The 26554-nt window shown below is 44.7% G+C and overlaps 1 protein-coding gene across 5 annotated transcripts in view; it reads left to right on the plus strand.

Annotated features, from left to right (window-relative positions):
• Positions 1 to 805: 805 nt before the first annotated feature.
• The window catches only part of PIAS1 (protein inhibitor of activated STAT 1), a 62292-nt gene continuing 36543 nt past the window's right edge, over positions 806 to 26554 (plus strand). For 2 of the 5 annotated variants that reach the window (XM_031587883.2, XM_031587882.2), the window contains exon 1: positions 9060 to 10206. In XM_031587883.2, the coding sequence (XP_031443743.1) occupies positions 10078 to 10206 (129 nt within the window). In that variant the 5' untranslated portion in view covers positions 9060 to 10077. The other 3 variants (XM_090149185.1, XM_090149184.1, XM_090149186.1) reach the window with 3 other exon arrangements.

Here is a 26554-nt window from a genome sequence, read left to right on the forward strand (position 1 = left end):
CTGTGTCCCTGATGGCAGAGCAGCTCAGTGAGTCTGAGCTTGCCTGGGTCTCCATATTTTCAGGAATGGTCCCTCACTGAGCTGCTGTTTGTGTAAGGCCCTGAAGCAGCACAAGGCAAAGCCTGGTGTCCCCACAGCACCAATGCTGAGTGGAGCCCAGCTCCTGGCCTCCAACCTATTGCCAGCCCCGTGGGTTTCCCAAAAGGTCCCAGGCTGTAGGGCTGCACAGCTGATAAGGGGCTGCAATCTCTAATCAGAGCTGCATCTGTGTGCACTGTGGCTCCTGATAAGAGCAGCATGCTCAAAAGATGGCCTCCTGTTTGTTGTGGTATGCAGTGCCCTGAATACAGGCAAGCTGCTGCTCCAGCCCCTAAAACCAGACCCAGAGCTTTTAACAGCAAAGCAATGCTCCATTCCTGCTGGACAAGCAAGAAGGCAATGGTTGTGGCCGGGGGTTGGTTGATATATATATATTTTAATCCTCTTTCTGGCTATCAGCACTGTATATAGATGACTTTCTACATCAGCTCATGTTCTGGCTCCATTGAGACAACAGCTCCTTAATAACCATGTTTCATGAAACCCAGCCCCAGCTCTGCCAGAGGATGGCCCAGGAGCATAGCTGGCTGAGATGTGCCATTAGCTCTTGGTATTGTCTGAAGAATTTTTGTTCTTGGATGGTAGAAAACAGGATGTTTTGAATGAAAATAGTAAAAAAGAAAAAAAAAAAAAAAGTAAAAAAAAGGTATTAACAGCTAATTTTTTTTTTAATAGATGAAAGGCCTTCCAGCTAAAGGCTTCTGGCTTAAAAAAAGGAAATTTCAACGGAAAGAAGGAAGTGACTGTTTTGAAAGAGTTCGGGTGGAGACACCAAACTGAAAGGATCTTGTGCAACTCTGCTTTTTAGGTCTAATCCATCCATGTATTCCTTACCATAGGGAAATCACTGAGGAATGCTACGAAAAAGACAGATCTCTGGTCTGGCTGGAAGCACGCAGCACCTTGCAGGGTGAGATGCTGATATTTGTCTCTGGTTTTGAGCTCCGTCTGTTCTCCTCCCCTCCTCTCTGCTGCCGTAGTGGGACAGCTGGGGGCTCTGATAAGGGGTGGGGAGATAAGGGGCTCTTTGCCACCCCTCCCTGCCCTGTGGCTCCTGCATTCTGAGGCTCAGCTCTCAGAACCACATGAGCTCTACTAAATGTATGGGGAAGTGGCTCTCAAACGGAATGGGTCTCATGCACCCCTGTCTGTGGGGGACATTTAAGTACAAACATTTGGGGGGAAATGGTATGGGGAAAGGAATTAAAGAGTACTTAGGAAAGAGCAGGTTCCCTTCAACCAGCACCCATTGTGTCTCTCAAGAAGACACCCTTAGAGCTGTGGAACAGCTTTACCCTGAGTAAAACCCATTTTATTGATGTGACAGAGTGGGCACAGGCACACCCTGAGGGAGACAGGTAGGAATGTGGCTCCGGCACTGCTCTCAGTGGAAAACAAAAGGGTTTCTGTGACAGTCTGGAGCAAGTGCCAGCCAAAGGGCATGGGCTCCTTTCATCCTGTGTTCAGCTGCAGAATGTTAGCAGCAAGTTTCATACCGACCATCGGCAGCTTTCTGCACCCTGCTTCATCAGGTGGGCTGATTGCAACATGGGGATGTGCTGCAGCAAACTGAGAAAACTAACTTTTGCCTTAACGCTGGTTGTTTCTCAGCAGTGCCTCTCATGCATGGCCACAACATGGCGTTCTATTGCAGTCTGTGTACCAGGGCAGAGGGAGCAGAGCACGAGGAAGCTGTGGTGGGACTCTGAGCTTTGTGGCTTGCGCAGTTCTAATGCAATGCGTGCTGCCTTTGTCACAGGGCTGCTGGTGCCGTGTATCTGGCTGGTTTGGGTTGTTCCTACTTGGAGTGCTTTGGTGTCAGTGGAGATGCATGGGATAAGTTACGACGTCAAAACACAGCAATGTTGTCACATAACCATCTCCCATTCTGGGGTCAAGGTTCTGCTCTATAGCTTGGAAACCCATTAGTCCATCAGAAAGCATATGGCCGAGAATGGACAAAAAATCTTGTGTTTGGGTCAGAGCTGTAGACAAAAGGCTCTTTGTGTTAGGGGCTGACAATGACAAATAAAGAGGAACCTGTTGATCTAAAAGAGAAATTGAGGATTATGAAAAGATCACATGGTGAGAAAAAGGCCTTGGCTTCTTGTCAATCCTGTCATTAAAATGCAGTTTGTCCGTAGAAATCCTGCCTCCTGCACAGCCTGTTTTTCTGTCCTATAGGCACTGCTACCTGTGTCTGACAGTGCTGGCTCAGGAGCACGCAGCAGGAGCGATTCTCTTAACTGATCCTTTCCTGTGTGTTGGGTGTTGTGCAAAATTAGTTCTTATAGACTCTTCTGGCAGTGTCAGAAACAGTAAACGCTGAAAAAGTGTCTACCCCACCATGCTATATAGAGACACACACACACAAACACAACACACACCAATTATCTAGGGAACCTACCCCAGATAATTCAGCAGAGTTATTGGAGGTAAACCAAGAGCTATGCCTAATGCTAATAATAAGCATATTTCCCAAAGGTAACATTTGATTTCTATCCAGACCTGGACATATTTGAAGCTTTGCCTGCAAGACGTTGTGTAGCAGATTAACTGGGACAATACAATCTGTGAATAACTGTGAAGCCTTCAGCCAGCTCTGAAGGAACAGCAGTAGAGCTGCAGAATGCTTCACACATAATGTGTTTTTTTCACACTAAACAGGGGGAAATCAGAACTGCTTTGGTTTTGTGGGAAGCACATCTGGCAACTGCATACTTCTTATCGGTGTGCAGAAAACACTCTGAACAGAAAGATTTCTATTGAACGCTGATGGGCTGCCTAAAATGACCTTCAGAGTCTATGGAGTGCACCATGGATTTTTAAAAAATCTATGATAGCCCATTATGTTCTGGAATGTATCCGAGCACGTCATCCCAGGGACTCTGCGCTTTCTGAAATAAAGGAGACCCATGGAAATGTCCTTAATTCAAACAAAACAGGGACAGAGTAAGAGCAGAATGCTTATTCTCTGGTTTTATTTGTCTTTATAGCTGAAGAAGCTGAGATGGGGAAGGTGGCTGGGAAATGAAATGCAGAGGGGAACGGCCCTCACTGTTCTTTGAGCACCGGTTTGAAATCAATGTAGATAATGCACTTGGAAGGACTGCCTTGTTTACTGGTTTTCAGTAAACTGCTGGGCTGTGTTTCCCTGTGGTGATGTGATAGTGATGTCTATGCCAGTAAGAATATACCGGGGGGGGGGGGGGGGGGGGAAGTCCACAATTCCTTGCAAGCAACATCGGGGTAGTTTAGTCTGGGATGCCCTGAGTTTTATATATCGAGCAGTGCATATCTAGGGCTGCTATGTCTCATTCCTGGTGTAAAATGTGTTTCTGAGCTCTGTAGCTTATTCTGAAGACCCAACAAACCCTATTTTGACACGAAATATGTTGGGCAGCATGAGATGCCATCCCTCCCTCACTGCAGCCCTATGTGAGCACCCAGGCACAGCAGAGCTGTTCTCTAAGCACTTCCTCGTCTTTAGCAGCCTTGACTTTGGCCCCTGAAAATCAGTGATAAACTCCCAGTGACTCCAGCGCTGCTGGATTAGGCCTAGGGTCCAATTATCCTCATTAAAAGCACAAACCAATAACTCATAGTTCTGAGAAGGCTTGCTATGGACAGCACCGCTGGGGATTTAATGCACTATACTGGAGCTGATGCTTAAATTTTTCTATTTATATATGCTTTGGAAGAATAATTTTATGGGTAAATATGATATTCATTAATATTTTTCTTTGTTAATTCACTGACGCTAGTAAAGAGCTTTGAAGATGAAAGCACTGGATGCAATAAATATTAAGATGACTCCAACTCATTTTAATGTTGCCAGCATTCCAGCTCCACCATCTTTCATCCAAGAATCTCAAAGTACTTTCCAAACGTTAATAAATTTCCTTCCAACAATGCAGGGAGATATCTCTTCTTATCATCATCCCCATTGCACAGAGCAGTATGTTTTACTCCATGACGTGGTCAAAGGCAGGTAGTATGGCAGGAATCTATTTGGGAATGATCCAAAAATTCCTGATTCCCATTCTCCTGTCCTTGCTGCTAGACAGCATTCCCTTCGTGGGAGTGTGGTGTGACACTCACCTGCGCGGTGCCTTCGCTCGTCAGGTGCTTTTATGGACTGCCCTTAAAACAAAAAACAGACAACAACAACGTGCCACACCCAGGGCAGGAGATGAAGCAAACTGAAGCCCTATTGCAGAGGCAGAATCTTAGCATCCGCTCTCAAAAGGCAGTTAAAATGGAAATGTTTTCTCAGATATAACACAGCTGAGGATGTGCTGAGGGGGAGAGTGCAACTGAGCACAAAAGATCTGGGCTAAAGAGCATGTGCTGCAGCTGAACTGCTAACACTCTCTCCAAAGCAGAGGCTAAGCTAATGATGAGACATGAAGACCGTTTAGAGACAGCATGACTCCAGCAATCCATGAGAACAATGCAAAGTTCAAAAATAGCAGTATCGACTGGTGGAAAAACAACATACATATAATTTTCAGGTAATTACTATAGTATAATTATCTCTCTTGTTTTTCTAAGAGCCAGCTGAAATGAACTGTGCTTGCTGCTCAAGCTCAGCTTTATTTACAGTGTTCCCAGGACTAAAGTGTTTCTTTAAAAAATTGAGATTAGGTAAAAAAAAAAAAAAAGAAAAAAAAAAGATGAGTGCTTGGTATGAGATAGCATCTCCATGCTGTGGGTGGAGGCTGGCTGCTGGCGTCTCCTCAGCATTTCATCCAGCTCTGCTCCCAGCCTCATTAGACAATATCAGAGCCGAAGGACTGCAGAACAGAAGCAAAATCTGCTCCCGTGCTATCTGTGTTACTTCCCTGCGTGGTCTTATGGGGGCAATAGAACTAGAAAATGCTATGATGCGGGGAGCAAAGAGGCTCAGACTGTAGCATGCCTCTATCTTTTTCCAGATCGCTGCCTGTGACCGATGCCCTGTGCAAAATTGTTACAAAACAGGACTGTGTGGAAGTGCTGCATTTCACATGTACAGTGCAGTGGGAGAGCAAAGAGGGGGGGAGCAACGTAGCATTGTAACAGGGATTTACTCTCAAAGTTCTGGAAAATGTAGTACCTTGAGCTTTTTAATTCTTTTTCTCTGCCACAGAACTTTCCTTATTAGGAACTGTTTGGTATCTGTAGAACTTAACCTTTTGAGTGATGAGGCCTTGCAGTCTTACTTAGAATCACTTGTAATCAAAATGGAAGAATTTGTCCAGAACCAAAAACTTGGTTTTATTGGTGTTGTAAGTCTGCATGGTTTATTACAAACCTACCTCACTTCTCTGAAGGTATGTGGAAGCAGAAGTTAATTTCTGCAGCTTCCAGTCTTCGGGGTTGGATTGTCTTTGGCCTGGAGAAGACTGGGCTGTGGCACAACACTGCACGCTCCATGGCTCAAGGTGAACCGGCCGCAGTGCTTTCTGCTCCTTGTTGCTCATCTACGTGCTGTGAAAATGGGTGCTAATGGGGAAAAATCACAATTGTGACTCAGCGAGGTGGAATTTTGTTGACAAAATCTGAATTCAGCTCAGCCAAAGGAAATGCTTTTGCAAGTGTAGATGAATATCTCAAGAATGACCATTTATTCTAGCTTTCTTGGAGAAAAAAAAAAAAGAGCAAAAAGAAAGGAAAGAAAGAAAGAGGAAAAGAGAAGATGAACATTCAAATACATTTTCTCACCAGAGAAAGGTGAGCAAATGTACACACGATCAGTCCTTGGGGAGATTTTTCTGAGATAAAATTTATAGGAGTTACCTTTGGGTAAGTTAAACCACTGCTGGAAGGATTTGGTAGGAAGGTAGGATGCGGTTGCCTTCTTAGCTAGGACAGCTTGTAATGCGTGTGCCTCAGCTCATAAGAAAGCAGCTCTCCTATGGCACAACATCATCCAGTGCATCAAGTTTTGAATCATGCAATCATTAAGGTTGGAAAAGGCCTCTAAGATCATGTAGTCCAACTGTCAGCTCATCCCCAACATGCCCACTAACCACGTCCCTCAGTGCTACATCCATGAACCCCTCCAAGGATGATGAATCCACCATCTCCCTGGGCAGCCTGTTCCAAAATATCAGCAAGGCTGCACAAATGTGTTTTCACGTGAACGCTCTGCAGCAGTGGTCATCCAGCCTCTATTTTTCTTTCCTCACCTTGCTTTATGAAGGTGTTAGACCTAAAGGCTTTGGGCAGGAGGGAATCTCCCCTCCTGAGGAACTGTAGGAAGACCCCGTCCTGTCCATCCTCACTGAAAACCACCGCTATTTGACATCACCAATACTTAATTTTGACACAGTGCATATGTAGAATAGCTTACCTCCAAAGGGCAGGCCTTAAGAACGTTAGCAGGGCGCTGCGAGCCAGCAGATATCGCCCATTGATAGTAGGGCGGAAAAGGCTAAGCAAATAGTTTGAAAGAATGGGCTAATTGTGTGCTTATTGCCATTGTCCTGCAGCTGCAGTGCTTTGTATGGCAGCAAAGCACACGGGGAGCCAAGCTTGGCTTGGCATCCGTAACTCCAGCCTGGGAATACAATATACAGGGCATGCAAGTATCAGAGAGGACAATTAGAAATTTTGAAAGATTAAACACAAAATTGCGATGGAAAAAGAGTTTGTATAGAGGCTAAGGCAGGCTTTGAGGACTTGGTGTTGTAAAATGCACTCGTATGTGTACAGTAAAAAGGCAAGTTGATATTTAGGAACTGAAAAAACAGGAAATATGCAGATGAGGCTTGTATGTGTCACACTGTAACGCTGCATATGTAATTAAAGATGATAGTAACTCATTTACATGTGCTTTCCATCCTGCAATAACTTTGCTCTATCAGCAGGCCTGAGGACATAAAACAGGTAACCTTAACAGAACGGTTTAGATTTTTTCCTAATTTAGGATTTTAGGTGGTTAGCTCTCTGTGCATTTTAATAACATGGGCACTGGTGATGTAACGAACACTTTCCTAAATAAGTACCAGCCCTTATTTTGGACCTAATTTGAGATGGTGGTAATATAACATTGCACTTAGGTGTGAATTCAGGGGAGATGTGTGCACCAGCTGCGTTTCAGTTACTTTACATTGCTGAACTTACTGTATATCATGCGGAGCAATTCCATGCACATTGTATATAAAAAATTATAAGAATTTATTTAATCATTTAATTAATCATTTAATCATTTAATATTTAATTGATGTGCTGGCTACTCTATTCCAAAATTTTCTTTGCGTGTAATCAAGTAATTTCCACTAAAATGTATTTCTGCAACTTTTTTTTTTTTCTGCCAGAAACGTCCATTTCAGTGACACATCTAAGTGGTTCTTTCACCTCCAACAATGTTGGGAATAAAAGATGTTTTTAATGGTCTGATCATGTTTTAATATTAAGAAAGAGAGACATTTAGAACCTCTCTTTAAATGACTTAAAATTCAGGACGAAAATGCAACCTCCACGACTTGGAGCAGAAAGCAAGTTTGCACTGTTAGAAAAAGAGGAAGGTCTTGGAGATTCAGGCTAATGAAAACAACATGTCAGTAGAAGAACTGCATATCTGTATAAAAATGTTATTGTGTCTGAACACGGTTTTCAGAAAGTGAGTTATTTGACACGGTATGTTTTCTGGGAGGTTACAGCATTAAAAATGGAAGAAATTAGGGTAGAAGGTAGATTCTGGCAGCCGTTTATTTTACTACAATCCAGCAAAAAAAAAGGGGAAATGAACTTTTGAAAATTGGGAATTGAAAATACCAAAGCTCTGAACGTTTGAGGAAAACCCTGGATCTTTATTTTTATCTCTTCTCCTCCTTCGTTGGGGGAGGTGTTAAAAGAAAAAAAAAAGAGTTTTTTGCTTAGGAAAAGAGGTTACTGACAACTGGGAGGCTGTTTTGGAGGTGTTCTCACCTGCTCTGGTACAGCTTATGTATCAGTGCAGCTCTGGTGCACTGCTATGGGGCCATGTCTTTCTGAAATAACAGAATTGTGAGGGATCTGAGTGTTGCTACCACCAACAAAACTGCAGCAAACTGGAGCAACTGGGAGCATCTCTGAAAATTGCTGTCCGTTGACAAAACCTTTTCTTGGCAAAGAAGCCCTCATTTAAGTCTCAGGAGCAGAGAGGAACAAAATTTCATTACATGTAAATAATTGTCTAAAAATAGAAACGCAGATTGTTTTTCACATTAAGTTCCCTCTTCAAGCTAAAGTACACAGCACATTACAAAAAAGTGACTATCAAAAGTCTAAACTGAAAAGTGGAGGCTCTGTGTTAGCATTGTAAAAAACACAGTGTTTAGGGAGAACCATTTTGAATGGAATTGTCGGTATCCTCTCATTTAGCTTGCTCCTTTATTTTAGCGTATCTGAAGACACTCTCAGTCTATTTTATTTAGAGCAAGTTTTGAAAGAGGACGCTGTGGTTTATGGCCATGTGTCAGGTTTGATAGCACTATGCCATGATTTAGCAAAGCACTTGAACACATGTCCACATCCCACTGAATTTGGTAGGAAGTGAAGAAGTAGAGGAAAAACTGTTTGCTGTGCAGCAAGCTTCTTTCAGGGAAAAAAAAAAAAAAAAAAAGCAAATGAAGATTTGCCTTCATATGATCATAGATCTTTTTGTCAAATTCTTTGTGTTAGACACAAACCAATAGATCATATGAAGATTATGTTTATTAAACATATTCAATCAGTCAAAATGAAATATTCTAACATGGGCTGGTTCAGACCACTGAAATAGATCAGCTAATTATGGTACGTGTGGGTGTACCGGGTAGTCATCTGACTTTTGCTTTTTTAGACATCTTGCCTAGCACCCTGCCCCCTCCCCAAACCAGCCTTCAGACTCTGCATTACATGCAGTATTAAGCCGGGCTATCTGCTACTTATCAGCCTTTTTTTCATTGCTCATTTTCTGAACGCTTCATTCGATACGCCAGTGCCCAACGGTAAGAGAAATCAATGAGAACAGTGGATGTTTGGTGGACCTGCAAGAGAAATGGGATGTACCCGTGACCAGGAGCACGGAGCGGGCTGCCACAGATGAGTCCAAAGATGCTCCTGAGCTTTTTCTGCCATTCTGGTCCTGAGACCAAGCTGGGGAATGCTTCTGGATGAAACACTTGGCAACAAAACGTTTGTGAAGGAAGGGGGTTGCTTTCTGTTGTTCAGAAAACAGGACTTCATGTATATTCTCACCGCTAACAGGATGGTATCAAAAAGCTACTTAGTAGGAGATATTTGATACCGCTATCACATTTTCCCCTCAATGGAAACTGCCTAATTTTAAATTGTGGCTAACTACCCAGGTCACATGGGAGACATAAATTATAATTCAGAAATAATCACGAGTAGTAATCTCTTTACCATCGATTCCCCGTGTGGCCTCAAGCATGCTTTCCTCCATCCACAGTGGAGGCATTAATGCTCTTCTATCTCGCAACGCAGATAATGTAAGTGCTTTCTGAATGTATGATGATGAATTTTATGGAAGTCTGTGGAAAACGGGCAAGTTTGGTCTCACTTAAAAGGATGTACAATATTGACCTTTGTGCCCAAGACCATTTTTCCACCCTGTGCGCTGGAGGGAAAGGCCAAGCGGAAAAAGTGTGACAGCGATCGGTAATTAGGAGGAATAAGAAGCAGAGTGGCAAATTCCAGTTTTAATCAACTTATTGCTGCAGGAATGCGTGTCCACCGCTCCCCCGGCGCTGCCCCACGGAGGGCCCCGCGTTCCCCCCTCAGAGCCCCGCTGAGGAGAGCGGCTCCCCCAGCGCCCCGTTCCTTGGCGGAGCGATGAAAGCGGGCCGCGTCGTCACAGGGGGAAACTTTTCGCACTCAGGGCTCGGGAACGATCCCGCAGCAATGCGTGCGTAAGGAGAAAGAAGTGCGGGATCCCACAACCCCGCGTGCGGAGGGAGGGAAGGAGAGAGAGAGATCCCCGAGGGAGCGCAGGGGAGGGACAAAATGGCGCCGCGATTCAAACGCTGCGCGCTGCGTGCGGGCGGGAGGGGGCGGTGGGGGGGGCGGCGTCCCGGCGGGGTTCACTGCGCCTGCGCCCGGAGTTGCAAGATGGCGGACAGTGCGGAACTAAAGGTAAAGCGCAGCTCCAATTCCCTCCGCGACGCCGCTCGGGGCCGCGCTCCTCTCAGCGCTGCGGGGCGAAGCGAGGCGCTGCGCGGTGACTCCGCGGGGCCGCCTTCCTCTGGGGGCTGAGGGACGGAGCGGGGCGGGCGGCGGAGCGGAGCTCTCCCCGCCGAGCGGTGCCCCCCCAGGCGTGGGGAGCAGCCCGGGGGGGGGCAGCGGTCGAGCCGCCCTGCGATCTCCGGGGCGGGTGCGGAGCGCTCCGCTCGGGGCCGGGGGCCGAGCCCGGTGACACGGCTCCGTCCGGGGCTGACAGGCGGCCGGGCCCCCCCCGCTCGGCCACGGGGGCCGTTAGGAGGCGTTGGCAGCCCCCCCACGCAGCCCTCCCCCGGCCCTCCCCTCTGTCAGCGAAGTTATTCCTCCCGTAACTCCGCGGGGGTGGGGACCGAGCCGGGCTGCGGTGCGGTGCTGGGCTGAGGCCCAGCGGGATGAGGCCGTCAGGGTTGGGGGGTGTCAGGGAGTCCATGCTGAGAAATTAAAGCGAAAACCGGCGGAACTTTGCGATCGTTTCGCGTTGGCGAGCTGGGGGTGTGGGCTGTGTGTGGCAGCGAGCTGGAAAGTTTGAGAGTTTGGCTGCGGCTGTCACAGGGCTCTCAGCAGGAGGGCTTCGCTTCCACGCTCTGCACTGCACATCACCAGAGCCGTACGAATCAGAAGTGCGTCGAATATGACAGAAACTTGAGATGTACAGAGCGTGACCGGAGAAACTTGTTGTCTTTCCGAGGAGCCCTCAGTTTTCTGCACGCAGCGGTTTCCTGCCCTTTCATTTTTAGGGGCTGGCGGTGCAGGCGCTCTGTGTTCGCCCCAAAGTCTGGGCTCTGTGCCTGCCAGACCCCCATTCCTTTCAGTTCCCCTGCTGTCCTTTGTTTTCAAGCTGTCTTGCTTGAGCTGTGTTGCCCTGAAGACTTTTTTCCCCCAAATTATCCTTCCACGTAATGAGCTAAAGGATTGAGGTTTGATTCCAGTGTTAAACTTCTGTTAATCTCTGCGTGGCAAATGCGTGCTGGTACCTGGCTCTGCAGCTTTTAGTGCTGGGCTGGGTGCACGAGGTGATGCCTTTATAAGCATCTGACTTGAGTGCAATGAGGGAATAAAGTTTTTGCAGTGCGTGTTGAGATGGCAGGGCAGTGGTCCAGAGGCAGCGCTAAAAGGCACATTTTCCCTGTGAAAAGTGGCGATGTATTGATCCTGAGAGCTTTGAGATCTGCCTGCCGAACGCCCTGTCCTGGTGTCTGCAGCGTTACAGACACAGCTTGTGCAGAAGTGTATTTGTGCCCACTTGTCATCCCTGACTTCTTCATCGATCTCTGTCTGAATGCTGCTTCTTGAGTACCAGTGCTGAGAAATTATGATATTTTTTTTTTTTTCTTTAAAGTACTGTTGCTACCTCAGGGACCTGTAGGGTAAATGTCAATCTGACTGGTTTATTTTCAATTTCACTTTGCTGCTCGGGATATTTAGTTGTACTTGCAGGCTGGGACCGTAGGATGGAAACTCTGCGGTCTGTGAGAAGTTGGCTGGTTTTGGTGGCTGTGAGGGCTTGGCAGTTTATGGAAGAAAAAAACCCAGTAACTTCATACATTCATGCTTTGAAGACTTCAACATGGAGAGGCTTGACTGCAATTTTATTTTATTTTTTTCTCTAGGACATACAAAAAAAAGAGGTGGGTGGGTGCCCCTCTCTGGGAGGGAGAGGGAGAACATGGGAGCATGGAAGTTCTGCTCAGGGTCATGTCTGTCACGTTCTGAGTTTTCCGGGAGCAGCCTGGCTCTGCTATTGGGTATTGGGTAAGGTGAGTGGTCCTTGAAAAAAGGAGGCTAACAGAAAGCTGCCCTGTCAGGTTTGGTGCAGGGAATGTTTTCATGCAGATATACATCCCCAGAAAGCAAGCTTCTATGTTTGCTCTTTTTGTAAAGTTTAAAGAAAACTAAGGGGAGGGTTTGTGATCAAGGCTCTGCTATTTGAGGAATGAGCGCAGACTTCTTCTCGTTACTTTGATTTTCTTAGGTGAAATTTTTCCACGTTTCTCCTCTGATTAATTAGGAAGTGGCATTGATTTCAGATCTACTGACCTTTAAAGCTGAAATCAAATGTAATAATTGGTAGTATCTGGCTTGCCCGTGCAGGGTGAAGTTTGTCAGAGTTCTTCTTTCTCTAAAACTTTCTTGCCTTCCAGTGCAAAGAACCACGAGGTTACGTGTGGGTAACGTACACACATTTAAATTGGGGAATGTGATACGGCATGGGGTATTGCCAGATGCCCCAAGTAAAATAAAAGATCTCGCTTTCTTAAGAGAAACAGCGGTCATCTTGCTTGCTGTAATTTTTCACATAATGTTAAGTCATGAAATAACGTTTCCTGTGATGTATTTTCTTACCACGCTCGAGAGTATTTCAATCTTGTGCTCCATTAGAGAATGTTTGTCCTATTGAAAGAAAAATAATCAGATAAGATCAAACCTACTTTGCAGATCGTAGCCTTGTAAGGTTACTGAATTCTTTGGTACTCTCCAAGTTCTGGATAAATTGAACCAATATGTTTTTATTTCTGTTGGTGAAACAAGGTAACTGGAAAGTCTGTTCTGCAGATTACCTCCCTAACTCTGGAGGTTGAGACATACGTGAATTTTCCCGATCTTAATTACTATTCCTGTATAATTGCATACAGACTGTAATTTATCTCAAGGTAAGCTATTTAAAGCTCTTTCTAATTGGAAGGAGTATACTTGAGTGATTAAATCTTTCCTTCAATATTTCTTACATCTCTTTAAATTGGTTATTAGACTGTTGTGATCTTTGCCTTCTACTCAAGTCTTTTGGAAATCATTACACAATTTGCAATAATCAATTCAATTATACATGGATCAAAGAATGAAAAAGAAAAGCTTATGTTCTAGTATTGTCATTCTTGATACTGTCCTAAGAAGCTGGTTTGGTAAGCACATGCTGGGAGGTTTTCTCCTTTGTTCTCTCTCCTTTTAAGAAAGTGCCTTTGGGGATTGAAGAGATCCCTGGTGTGTTTCTTGTTAGACACAATTTATACCATTATAAAAAAAAAAAAAAGTGAGCCAAGAGTTTGAATGAAAATTCATAATAGCATTTCCACACAATGGTGATGAAAACAAGCAATTTAAGAACATGCAGTGGGGAAATACCCCTCCCCTAAATACAGGGAAGCAGAGTTTTGGGGGAGAGGCTGGCAGCACGGCTTTCAGGTGGCGGTGCTATCAGTGACAAATGGATCTCTGGTGGGAAATGTGGTTGTTAAGTTGCGTTGTCGATGCTAATAAGCATAAGCTACCTATTTTGGTATTCAATTAGAATTTTACTCTTCTGTATTATGTGCTATTTTTGCTTAATCCTTTTATAAGTTGCTGGGGTTGCGTGTTTCTGTGATTAAAGGCAATATAATCCACTTTTCATTGTGAAGTGAGTCCTGGATTACGTTATTTTCATGCCAGTAATTTGGTGTGTGTCAGTATCGCTGTATTTTTCTGTACTGTGGTCTAGGTATCACTTCTCAGGCTTTTCTCTTCAGCATTGGTATTGCAGATATCAGATGGATAAAATTGGCAGCTGAGCATCACTGTTGAGCTGTCAGAATCCCAATCCGTACCACTTCTTTATTGCCGATAAGGACAGATTGCTTGTTGTGTACACGTAAATACGGTGTCAGCACATTTCCAGTAAAAACCCCTCCCTGACGCCAGGGGCCATCCTGGAAGTGTTTGTGGGCTGTGCAAATGAAGTTTGTATTTATTGCCGCTTGTGAGAAGGGGGAGAGGATAACCGCCGGTTGCTCCAAATATCTCTGTTTTGGTTACAGAGAGATTTAGCAATCGCAGTTAAAAAGCTTAGATGGGAAGAGATGGGCGGGGGCAGAAGCACCTAATGTAGCTGTATTCTCCAGGAGCAAGAGCCAAGCGTCAGCTGGGCAGGGGAGTGCTCAGGGCTGCAGGGCTGCTGATGGGAATGGCTATGGATCAGGTGCATGAGGGATACTTAAAAGCATCCCTTGGAGCTGGATTAGGGCAGTTAAGATTTCTTCAGATAGCGAAGTTATTTATGGGGATGGAGATGATGGATATGGTTTATAGTCTGACCTGTGCTTATGCAGAGCACAGAGATAAGTGCGGACTTGTCACTAATGTGTTTGGCATGACGGGTTTTATTTCCTGTAATCTGTTCTTGCAGAAGTCAACATCTGATCATTTTTCTCTTTAGCCCTGTTACAGTGGAAAACAAAACAGAACTTGTAAACACTTGAGGCTCGAGTGCTGCCTGTAATTATTTGGAGATACCCCAGCTCTCTCCGTGGCTGCTGGCACCTTGCTGCTGCGTGGCCCTGGAGCAGCACTCATAACCTTGTGCTGGTGGGAGCTGGGCCCCAGGGCTGTGGGCTCCATTGGCACAGGGGTCTCATCTAAAACAGCTGCATTTGGGGTAACTGTCTCTGCCTTGCTGTGCTTTCAACAGGTAGCTTATGGACTTTTGTATTACCTGTTGTCCCCAAGGGTTTGTGGCTGGGAAATGGATGGACCACTTGCAGCTTTTCTCTTACGGGGTGATATTGCTCTTTGGCACTTTGGCCCCTTTTTGCCTGCAGGAGTTGAGTTGTCTCAGCATTGACTGTTTACTTTTGCTCCTGCATTTCCACTTGAGAAAATTCTGCTCAGATGTGAGATGCTACAGGTGCTCCTTTCTAGTGGGAGACCCTGCTTTATGGCCCTTCATAAAAATAAATTAATATCTTAAGAAAGCCAGGAGTGAAGAATGCAAACAAGGTTCTGTGTTTAAAAAGCTGGCGATACGTACCGTGTGCGTTCTGCAGTCAGCTCATGCTGTCCTTGGTGAGCAGGAACTTCACCTCTGGGTAGTGTAGAAAGGAGAAAAGTTTGTCCTGTTCTTAGGGGGAGTGAAAAAGGAAAACATTGTTTGGGTGACTGCTGGGACACGTGCTTGGCAGCTTTGGAGTCCTCTCAATCAAGCTCAGGTACTGCTTGTCCCGTTGGCTGTGTCGCTATTCCAGCTCTTTGTAAGCTAGTACGTGCTCAGAGTGTTGGTTTGGGCTTTTTGAAATGAGAGTAATTGGATTTTATGATGCAAAAATTGCAAGTAGGACCTTCAATGGTAGTCTGTTAGTGAAATTAAATGCATTTCTTAAGAGCAGATTCTTTTGCTAGTAAAAATGGTGGGGGGTGTGAGGAGAAGAAAGGACCTCTAGTAGCTTACGGAAGGGTGTTTATTTCTGTAACTTAACTCGGTGCTGTCAAAGCTATTTTGAACAGCTGTAAGTCATTGCCAAAAACATGGCCGTTTCGGAGTAAATGAGAAACTTTGGGGCTCCAATAAAAAGTAAAGGATCATAGACCTTGAAAATGAGAATATATGGAGTTAGGGATGCATGGGATGGGACATACCGACTTAGCCAGCTTTATTCTAATCTTGCAGAATGTTCCATAGCAGGTAATGCTATGCTGTTGTTCTGTGTGCTGTGGTTCAGGGCTTTCTATTGTCATTTCTTCCTTTGCTGATGCTCCCATGTCTGATTTAGGAATTTCTCAGCTCTTTGCTTAATCTTAGTCTCCTGCTGGTACTGGAGGTGCTGCATCCCTGCTCTCATGCTAGCATGCACCGAAGGGATGCCAGAGCACTCCATAGACAAGCGCTGTATCCCAAACTTAAAGGAGAGTGGGAACACACAGAAGGTGAGTATTACAGGGCTTGCAGAGCGTGAGAGAAGTGGAAAGCTAGTATGTAACTACCCAGGGGTCAGTCTAAGCTTGAGCTTTGTAGGAAACAATATATGAGAGGCTTATACAGGAAGTGACATGATAAGTAATGGAAAAGAAGCATCTTAAAGCCATTGCTTGATGCAAATAGAGCATGAAGCTGTGTGGATAGGCTAGAGTTTGCTTAGCATGCAGAGATGGTGTTACTCATTTATGCGCATCACTGAAGATTGCTCTGTAGTGAAGTTCCCTGGTTTTGTTTAGGAAACGGTAATGAGCTTCCTGGATGTATGCTATTAGCCATGTATGAGTTCTGCTTCCACCTGAGCTGCACAGGCTGCAGGCAGCGCTTCAGTTGCCAGATTCCATCCTAGAGGTCTGTTTTAACAGCAAGACAGATTAAGAAGAGGTGAGTTTTAGTCTTTACCCCACTTTGGGGCCAATGCACAACCAGCTGCTTTTCCAGAGCAGTAAGCTGTGAAGCAGCTCTTTATCTCTGTAGATGTTTCCTTCACTGTGTTTTACATGTTTATAGTATATACAAGGAGCGCTCTTTCCCAGTTTCCAGCCTGGGTCTGATCTGTCATGCTAAATTCATCAAGCTGAGAGTTCAGAAGGACTCTCCTGTTAGCTTTTCTAAGCGTTGCTTTCAGTTTGACGCTTACTTGCCTCATTGATCCTGACCAGAGATTGTATGGTACTTCAGGTTGAGTGGCCACGAGAAGTCCCCGGTCCATCTCCTGCTCAGAGTGGGTTCAGCTGTGAGGTCAGAACAGGTTAGGCAGTGCTTTATCCCCTCTAGCCTTTAAACCCTTGGAGATGGAGACTGTGTAACCTCTGTGGGTGATCTCTCTCACTGCTTAACCGTCCTGTGGTGGAAACAGTTTTTTTTTTTCCATATCCAGTCCTAACCTTTTGTTTCAGCTTATGCTCTCTGTCTTGCACCCTGCTGTGTACCCCTTTGAAGAGCCTGGACCTGTCCTCCTGTGCGTGCTGGATGGGTAGTGGAAATGTAGGAACAAATCATTACCAGCTTCAGAAACGTGCACTGCTAAACTCTGAGACCATCCATTGATACTTCTGGAAGAGATGAGAGTTGCTTCAGAGAGCTGGACTTCAAAAGTGGCCAGTCTTCTGTTGGAAGTGGCGGCAGGTGGCTGGCAGGAGCTGGGCATTTCTTCACCAGCAGGCTCGGGAAGTTTCTTGTCTATTCTGAAAGCTGCTACGTAAAGCTCCCCTGCTCTTTCCTCCAAACCACCCCAATTAAATATATGCTTATAAAGCAGGCTGAAAGCTGAGCACCTTCTCCTTACTGCTCCCTCACTTTCCGAAGGTGCATCCCTTGTGGTTGTAGCCCATATGTGCAGACACATAGTAAATGTTCTCAGAATCTGTGCTGGGCTAGAGCTGAGTCACAATCTTCAGGCAAAGGTGACGACAGAGGGATGGTATTTGGAGGCAGGTACACCAGGTTTGTGCTTAATAAGGCAGCCGTTCAGCTTTTTAACTGGAAACGTCACCAGTTAGCAGGCAGAGTAGAATGTAGGATGGAAACAGCAGCAAACTTGGTTTTGCTTGGCAATTCAGCAGAGGTGCAGCCATTTATTTGTTTATTTTTAAGCACCTAAGCAGAAGTCAAATCCGGTAGGGATGATATGTTTGGTTCAGGTAAAGATCTGTAATTTGAGCTGCGAAAGTGAGTTGTAAAAAAGTTGTGCGGATGGGAATGTTTTCTGGTATACTCATTCTTCATACTCTTTCTTGAGACTCCCTTGATAAAATGATCTCACTTTTGTGCAGATGTTGTATCTTGTTTCCCTGGTGCAAAATAAGAGCCTTTCAAAGAGTCCAAGTATTTGTGTAGATTTTCAGCTTATTGAAAAATCTGTTAGGGACGGCTCTGCTCGGGCTATCTATGGAGTTGTTAGCACACCTATAAATACATCGCACCAAAATGAAAAATGGAGAAACTTCAGCGGTGGTACAGAAACAAAGCTGTTCCTTTCCTTAGGTTCCATGTTGATTTAGCAGTATCTCAGCAGGGAATCTGCTGAGGCCACTTGATGGCAGGGTTTCAAATTTTTTTAATCAAGTATCAGACCCGTTGTCAGTTTGAATTACAAGTACTTCACATAATATTTTTCTAAAGGGAGTACACCCAGGTTTTCATACAGTTCGTAATTTTCACTTTTACCTCTTCTGTTCGGATCTGACTCTTTCAGTTGAGAGGTAACGTTTTATGAGAGCTCTTGACAATGTCACTTGGAATTCTGAGGAAACAGCTAAAAATAGAGATGTGCTCCAAACACAAGTTAAAGAGTGTGAGACCGAGGGTACGTTTAGCTCAGTTTTGTTTCCTTCCAGCTTCCACAAGTGAACGTGTAGGGAAGACCAACAAGGGGGCAAATATGGGAGATAAGTCCCACCTCCCTGCAGAGCTCTCGCAGTCTCTGGCTCTTTTCAGCTCAGCCTGCTGGGGCTGCAGGCTGGGTGAGTCCTTCCCAAGTGCTCACACGGGTTCCTCTGAGCGTGCATGTGCTGCTTCTGTTCCCAGCGTTGCAATGGCAATTTCTGTTGTTCTGCTGCTTTGCTGCATGGAGGCCCTTCTCATTTTGTTTGGAGTCTGGTTCTGTCCAGCTTCATGCTGTGATCGCTGTTCTGTATCACTAAAGGGACTGAACAGCTGATCCCTGTCCGCTCTGCTCATGCTGCACATGGTTCCATGGGCTGCTATCGAGTCCATCCCTGCGTTCCCTGTTTTCAAGGCTAAAAAGTCTTAGCTTTTGCCAAATGACTTGCCATCCTTCTGTGACATTTATGTGTTTTTAAAATGAGACAACCAAAGCCATCTACACTTTGATATATGGATGAAACAGGGATTAATATAGCAAGTAATGGTTGATCATGTTCTCTATTTCTTTTTGAATAATTTCTAGCAATAACTTGTGTGTTTGACTGCGACTGAGCTGATGTTTCCATGTGTGTTTATCGAGGGGCCAGAAGCTGCTCCGGGGGTGGGAAAGGTCGTTCAGAGCCCGTTGCTGCTTACACTGAGCTCGGTCCATCTGTCTCCATAGGCATCACGTTACGTTTACGTGCATTGAATTGCTCTGGCACTCAGTCTCCTGAGATCTTTCGGTGTTTCCCTAGTGTGCCTTCATCCTTATGACCACATCGTATTGTCAGCAACTTTGTCACAGCTGATCACTTTGTTTTCTAGGTCACTAACAAGCAGGTTAAGCTGCATGTGCCAGCGTGGGCCCCTGCAGAACTCCATGCATGACCTTCCTCTATTGTTTTAACTTGGACGGGATTGTAATAGAAGAACTTTGAATAGCAAAGTAGGGATCTCTGGCCCGTTTAAAAACAAAAAAGCTGTAAGAATACCTGGCTTGTGTGCATGGACTGGATTTTCAGAGTTTCTTCCAGCTCGTGCTACACAGTTGTTTTTAAACATACGTACAACTGAGGAGGTGCCCAGCTGTTTGAAGGGGAAGCAGAGATGTGTTGAAACTTGTTGCTTGTGTTCGGTTAATTAGAAAAGCTTTTTTTTTTTTTAAGGCAGCTTTGTTTTTCAGCCCACATTCTCATAGCTTAGTAAAGGCCTTGAGCTCCGTGTTAGTGGATTAACTGTATTGGCTGCTTTGCTCCTCAGTGCCTCTGGTTGTATTTTTTCCTGAAAGAGGGCTTTTGGTACTTTTGGGGTATGGGCTGAGCCAGGTTGGGGAAATAATGTGCAGCTTACAGCATCCTTACCTGGGAGGAAGCTACATATTATCTAGTGAGCCTACCAGGAGACAGAAAGATGAAGACACTTCATTGTAAAGTGCTGGACTGAAACCCAGAAAATCCTGCTTTTGTCAGGAGATCCTAAATCTTTTTTTTTTTTTTTTCCTTAATGCCTTTGGTCTGTATATGTGAAAAGGGACAAACGGAGTATAAATTCATGAGCAAGTGAGAGTCATGCAGATGACATTAATGAGCTACGGAAGGCTTGTATATATGCAAATTCCTCTTGAGAGTGGGATTTGGATGAGTGCTGTTAATGAGGTGGGGCAGTGGTTCGGCCACCAAAGATTGAATAAATGGGGCAGTGGCTGCAGCATTGCCCCCCGTGCTCCATGGGGAGCAAGGAGAGCTGTCTGTGGGCACTGCTGCAGAAAGGCAGAGCGTCTCTGTTCTCACTTGGCTAGGGTTTCCATGGAAGTTTCAACTGTGCTATCAAAGTTTTCTTAGGCAGCTCTTTTATGCAGAAAGCCAAGTTAAACGCAGTATCATTTCTGGAGTTTACTGCAGAGTTATAATGTATTTTAAATCATAGGTGTGGCTGAAAGTTGGCTTGTTTAAAAAAAAAAAAACCCACAAAAAACAAAACAAAAAAACCCCTTCATTCCATCAGGCAGTTTGTTTCCATGCATGGCAGGGGGTTATTGTGTGAATAGATTCAATTAATTCAGCATTATTTTGACTCTGAGAAGAATCCGGTGGCAGTGAAAGGTGCCGATGGCACGTGGCATGAAACGTCCCTTTGCACCGAGCAAGGTTCCTTGGTGTGTCTCCTTAGGCAAGCTTTGGAAGGAGTGTTTCTGTCTGTGCTGTATGTGGGCCAGGAAAATATTGCATAGGGGATGTATTCTTAGCTTTCTAACACTGCTGAGTGTTTTGTCCTGGGATTAATCATTGCTAACTAATGCGTTCTTAAGCACTGCCTGCTTGTCTTTGAGCCTGCAGGTAACACAATGCAGTTAATAGATGTAAAAATACGCTTGTCCATCGTAGACAACACTGGAAGGCTTGGGAGAACAGAGCAGCCCTAAGTCTGAGAGATGCAGCAGGACTGTGGTTTTAGGATCACTTTGTGGCAGCCTGGATACGTCTCTATGTGCTGTCACTGGCCAGTGTCATTGGGACTGACGTCTTTATCTTCTTTTGAGTAGGAAGCAGAAAGGTCTGCTTCCTCTCCTTGTGGCCATTGGTGGCATGTTCACCTACCTTTGACATTGGTATTTTTTACCCAGGTACTGATTTCTCCTCTCCAAATAAAAAATGACGCTTTAAAATAGAGGTGTCTCAATATCTGATGTAAAAACAAATTCCATGTCGTGTTGTTGCATGTTATAGATAATTCCATATTTGATGCACCTGTACAGTTAGGAATACGTTGGATTTTAGAGTACATTTAAATAGTCAGACCTGTGATTTGTGTTCTACTTTGTGCTGTGATGTCAGTCAGTACCTCATCAGAGTTTGCTAAGTTCGCTTCTCTTGACTTACCAGGTACCTGAACCCACGTGGTTCAGGCATGGCTTTCTTGCTGGCATTTCATTGGTATGGTGTTTCTCTCTGTCCTAGATCTCTTGTCTCAACAAAAAAATGAGCTAGGATGGGTAAGAGTGGTTTTACTCAGCATCTTGTTGATTGAGTTCCATGCATAGCTCCATGTGTTCCTGTGGTGAGCATAGTAGTCATATTCCACTGAACTGTTCCCCAATTGATGCCTTCTTCCCTTCACTCAGACATGTTTGAAATCAACGCTGTGTCAAAGTAGAGGTGAATTCACGTTAATCTGTGCTCTAAGAACATTGATGTGTAAACTGGAGGCTTCCAGCTGTGTCGGGTGGTCTTTGCAGGTCTGGTGAGATGGTTCCTGTTGTGTGATGCATCTTACCTGGTGCTTGGAGGAATGGTGATGCAAAAGGGAGGGGAAAAACCATCCCCAAACTACATGGATGGCAGTATGATTGCTTGATGGAATATTTGCTTTTCTACTCATTGGCACAGTGGGAACCTTTGCTCCCCTCCCCCCAGTTCCCCTGCTTATTTTGCCATAACAATTAAGAATGCTTGTTAGCAGTAATAAATCATTATTCTTGACGGACTGCTATTACAAGGGAATAGGGTATTTGGCCAGCATATTTCATAGGTATTTGTTGTGAGGAGATTTATTTCATTTGGTTTCCGTTTCCCCTTTTGGCAAGGGTGATATTCTAATGATAAATCACAAGTGCTTCCATGCACCCAGTGAGGTGTACTGGTGGTACTGGTGTGTGCTTCACAATGGCAGGGCTGGTGTGGCTGTGGCCCTGAGCGAGGCTTGCAGCTGCTGCTCGTAGCTGTGTGTGGATCCTGCAGCTCCTCCTCAGTGCAGGTCACAAAGCCTGGGAATGTGTTTTTCAGAATGGAGCCTTCCTGAGGAGGGCTGCTTTAAAGTCTAACAGAAGATGCCGTCTTAGCTTTTTCCTTGATTATTTTTTACGTTAATGAGAGTTGTGGACAGATGATTCCAGTTACTCAATTTTCCTTCTCCGATGGCATAATTGGTTACTTCCAAGGGAAGGGAGAATCAATTAGATACTGGCTTCCGCCTGCTGTGCCATAGTTTTCAAATTGTTATCCAAGTTTAATATGATCATTAAGACTTCTTTGGATGTCAGAATAAGTCAGTGATGACTCAGCCTGTATCTTGTATTGCATCCTAGGAAAATGAGCACACTGAGGAAAAAAGACCCAAACAGAACAGCAGTCTATTGGAGAATGTGTTGAGCATCTGTTTGTATAATTTCATATCCTGAAGTGTTATATCAAGCGAGCTAAGTAGAAAAACTTCATTTATTTACAATGGACAACTAACTCGTCAGTACTTGGTGCTAATTTACAGCATGTGCAGAATAGAGCACTTTGCAGTTTTGTAATGTAAAGGAATAGAGAAGTTGTTTTTTTCTTAAAACCTTGGAGGAAGGCAGGCATGTATTATGGCATTAATTTGTTTTAATCAAGTGATGCTTAAGCTAGCTATCACATGTGAAGAACCAACATCTGTTGATGCAGTAGAGATTTAAATAACTGCTGCAAGCAAACATCAGAACTGAAAGTGAGAATGTAAGTCTTGGAATTGTTGTGCTTTGCTGCTTAGAGCTTCTCTAAGCTTCTTGTGGAAGCTGCCTCTTCATCCTTGCTGCAATGTGAGTGCATTCATTGAATTCCAGGTACATTCTTCTCCAGCTTCCCTCCTGGATTGACTTCTCAAAGCTATGTGTGCTTCAAGCAGATAGTTTACATATTTAGAAACTAACCAGAGCTTAATTCTCTGGTGTCCAGCTGAAAAATAAAGGCTGAATGCTCTTGTTTAGCAGACTCCCTATCTGTAAATCTCAAATCAGTCACATGGTTCATGTAACCATTGTTTTTGTGTTTTAATTGCAAATTTAAAAATGCATGTGATATTTTTTTAAAACTGAAGATTGCTGGGCTTAGGAATAAGTGATTGCCCAGTTTGGTTTCCAGAAATTGTAATGTCTTGATCCTTTTGAAACTACAAGATGATCTTTCAGACTATTACTGAATGCTGTACAAGATACATTTTGATTTTTTCCGATGCAGACTTGTGGTGTAACCAGCTAGAGGCTGTAATGCGACATGGTGTGTTTAGCAGCTCTTGGGACAGCTGTGTTTGCAGCCTGTGTGGGCTCCACCGAAGTGTATGGCGTAGGAATTCTCTCTTGTCTGCCAGCTGAAAGGCTTTAGTTAAGGATAAGAACACTGTAATAAAAAGTAAATTTGTCTGGCAGTGACCCTCTCCCAAATAGCTGAAAGTAATTGTCTTCCTTTTTAGCCCCAGGTATGAGCTGTTAGTCTTGAGGCGTGGTGTTTTGTATCCAGGGATGGTCTAAACTAGTATTTCTGCAATTACTTGTCATGAAAATGATGCTAGCGCGTAGCTCTGTAAAAGTAATTCCCATCTGCAAGGACAAATACACTGGGGACAATTAAGGCTGAGCGTGGCTGAAAAAAACCCTCAAGTCTCCAAGAACTGGAATGAAGATTACCATTGTCAGCAACCTTATTTAATAGCAGAAGTCCTAATATAGCTCACCTAGTGGGTACAGTCTCTCAAGAGCGGTAAAACTTTTGTTATGGATTAAGATAAAAATGTGAGTGACTTGAAATCAAATCCAGCGTAGACATGATGGAGGGCTGTGTCTGCCTCCTTCAGCAAATCTCCCCTTTGCTGCACCAGCAGGTTGCTGCCTTTGCTCCACTGAGGGAGCGTTTGTGCAAAATACAAACAGCCCAAAACTCCAAAGTCAAAGGAAAAAAAACAACAACAAAACAGAAGAGAACTTTTGGTATGAGGGTATTACGCTAAAAATTGTCTGCTTGGATTGCTTGTTGTTACTGGCAGCCAGGAGGCCACAGCAGAGGAGGTGGTTGGTCTATTTTCTCAGGTGCCAAGTGATAGGATGTGAGGAAATGGTTTCAGGTTGCACAAGGGGAGGTTCAGGTTGGATTTCAGGAAGAATTCCCTCCTAGGGAGGTGGGCAGGCACTGACGTGGGCTGCCTGGGATTGGTGGAGTCCCCATCCCTGAAGGCTTTGAAGAGATGCGTAGATGTGACACTTGGTGATGGCACCCAGTGGGACAAGTTGGTGGTAGGGCTTGGCCACGTGGAGCATCCTGGGTGATTCTAGTAGTGCTCTTTGCACTGCTTGTTCTGTGAAGTTTGGAGCAGAGCTGAGTGGTTTGGGTGCACTCAGCTGTCACGTGAGCTGAAAGCAGAAGGGCAGCAGCAAATTGCAGGACCTCCTGGCAGAATCATAGAAACCTTAGAGTTGGAAGCAGCCTCTGGAAGCCATCTAGTCCAGCTGTCCTACAGTGAACAGGAACATTCACAGCTTGATCAGGTTGCCCCTGATCCAGCCTCACCTTGAAAGTCTCTCAGAAGCTCTTGCAGCGCAGAGTTCCACACTTTTCGGGTGACCTCTTCAGTGCCAGAGAGGCTTCCTGCTCTTGGAAGGTGCTTGCAGCTGAGGTGGGTTCTTTCAAGGGTTGGAATGTTTATGCTGAAGATACTCAACTGTGACATTAATAGCAAGGAAGCACATTGTTTGTCAGCACACTGAAATAAGTAACACCCGGTGACTTCAGCTTGGCAGTGTGCTTTGTTTGCTAGCATGGAAGCTAGTGAAAATCATGAGTGCAGTGTCTGACCTTAAGCCCACAGCCGCAGAGGTGCTAACAGTAGGTCAACCCAGGCTGCTCTTGGCATTTGCAGCCAATGTCATTTTGATGCATTTTTTTTTTGTGGATTAGAATCATTTTTAATGCCAGGAAGGTGAATGTGTAATTCTGGTCATATGGCTGTGAAATGTTCTTTATCAGCATGGATAAACTGGGCAAACATAGAGTATCTCTTAAACCAAAGAAACCCAATCTCCTTGTGCGTGCAATAAAAGGCAAATAACACTGTACCTGCCATTGGTTTGTACCTATTCTTTTAGAGCTGCTCTGCTTGCCTAAACATTGTGTGTATCACACTGGGAGACAGCTGAGTTTCTCATTATGAAAACCAATTGCCTCCTTAAAGGTTGCAGTGTGTTGCATATTTATTACCGTTCTTCTGTGCTTTTGCCTCCCTTCTCTTTTGAATTACTGTGACTTCAACCTTTTAGTATTTTGGTTGCATTAGACAAATGCAGGAAGTTACAGCCTGTCGTGGAGGCTTCAGCTTCCATGAATTGGCTGTTTTACTCCCTCCTGTAGGTTTTCGGTAGGCTGGTTTGATTTTATATAGTTGAGCCCTTTTAGGTTCCTCGTGTAAGTCTTGCAGATAGAATTTAGGACCCAGGAATGTGCCTTCAGAGAGGTAAAAGTATTCCCATCTTTTATGTTCTGTCATTTTCACAAATTGTAGGTGTGTGGAAACCCAAGAGCTCAGTCTGTGCGGAGGGCTTGTGTAGCTCTTTCTTCTCAGGAAGATTTATATCGGGTTAACCAGGCCGCTTGTAGCATGCAGGAACTCTCCTCTATTTTTACAGCTGGATGTTGGAGGCATACTGAGATTAATTCCAAGACCATTTCCATACTAATCTAATGCTTCCTAGTTGCTTTTATTTGGGAAAAAGAATTGGGATCTTTTTTCTTCTCTCATCATCAGACTAGGGTGAGGTGTTCTATTTTCTCCCCCCCCCCTTCAGCATTCATGTTGATGGTTAGGGAGCTGAGGAGGACCTGTTGCATAGCTCTAGGCACGCCGTGTGGTGTGGTACCCAGCCAAATGCTGCCTGTTGTCCTGGCAGATCTCTTGGATGTGTTTTGGAGCTTGTTCACAGCTTCTAGTTATCACAGGCATCCGGAAATAACTTGTTAAATTCTCCAGATAGATCCTGGGACTGATTATTGGAGCAGGAACCCTCTGTAGAAGGCATTATCTGCTAATTGGGGTTCCTCATGCTGCTGCTGAGGGTGGTTGGACACTGCTTTGTAGGCAGCATCTTCTAACTGCTGTTTGTAACTAGTTTTCAGTATTGCCTGTTGTGCTTCCCTTTTGATGCTGCTTAAATTAAAAGAAAGACAAAAAAAACTAGCTTACTGATGCTTGCTTTTACCTCCCAGGTCAAGATGTCTTTCCTCCCAGGTTAAGTCCTTCCCCCAAAGAAGCAGAGGAGGGAGCAGGAAGTAAAGATTCTATAAAAAGACTTCTCTCTGCTGTTTTCTGCCGAACAGAAGTAGCAGTAAATGGCACTTAATGCTGATGGCTCTGTACGCATTTGTTCCCTAGAAGTTAAGG

This window comes from Phasianus colchicus, chromosome 12 (genome assembly GCF_987193195.1).
Source record: "Phasianus colchicus chromosome 12, bPhaCol1.hap1.1, whole genome shotgun sequence".
Lineage (NCBI taxonomy): Eukaryota > Metazoa > Chordata > Aves > Galliformes > Phasianidae > Phasianus > Phasianus colchicus.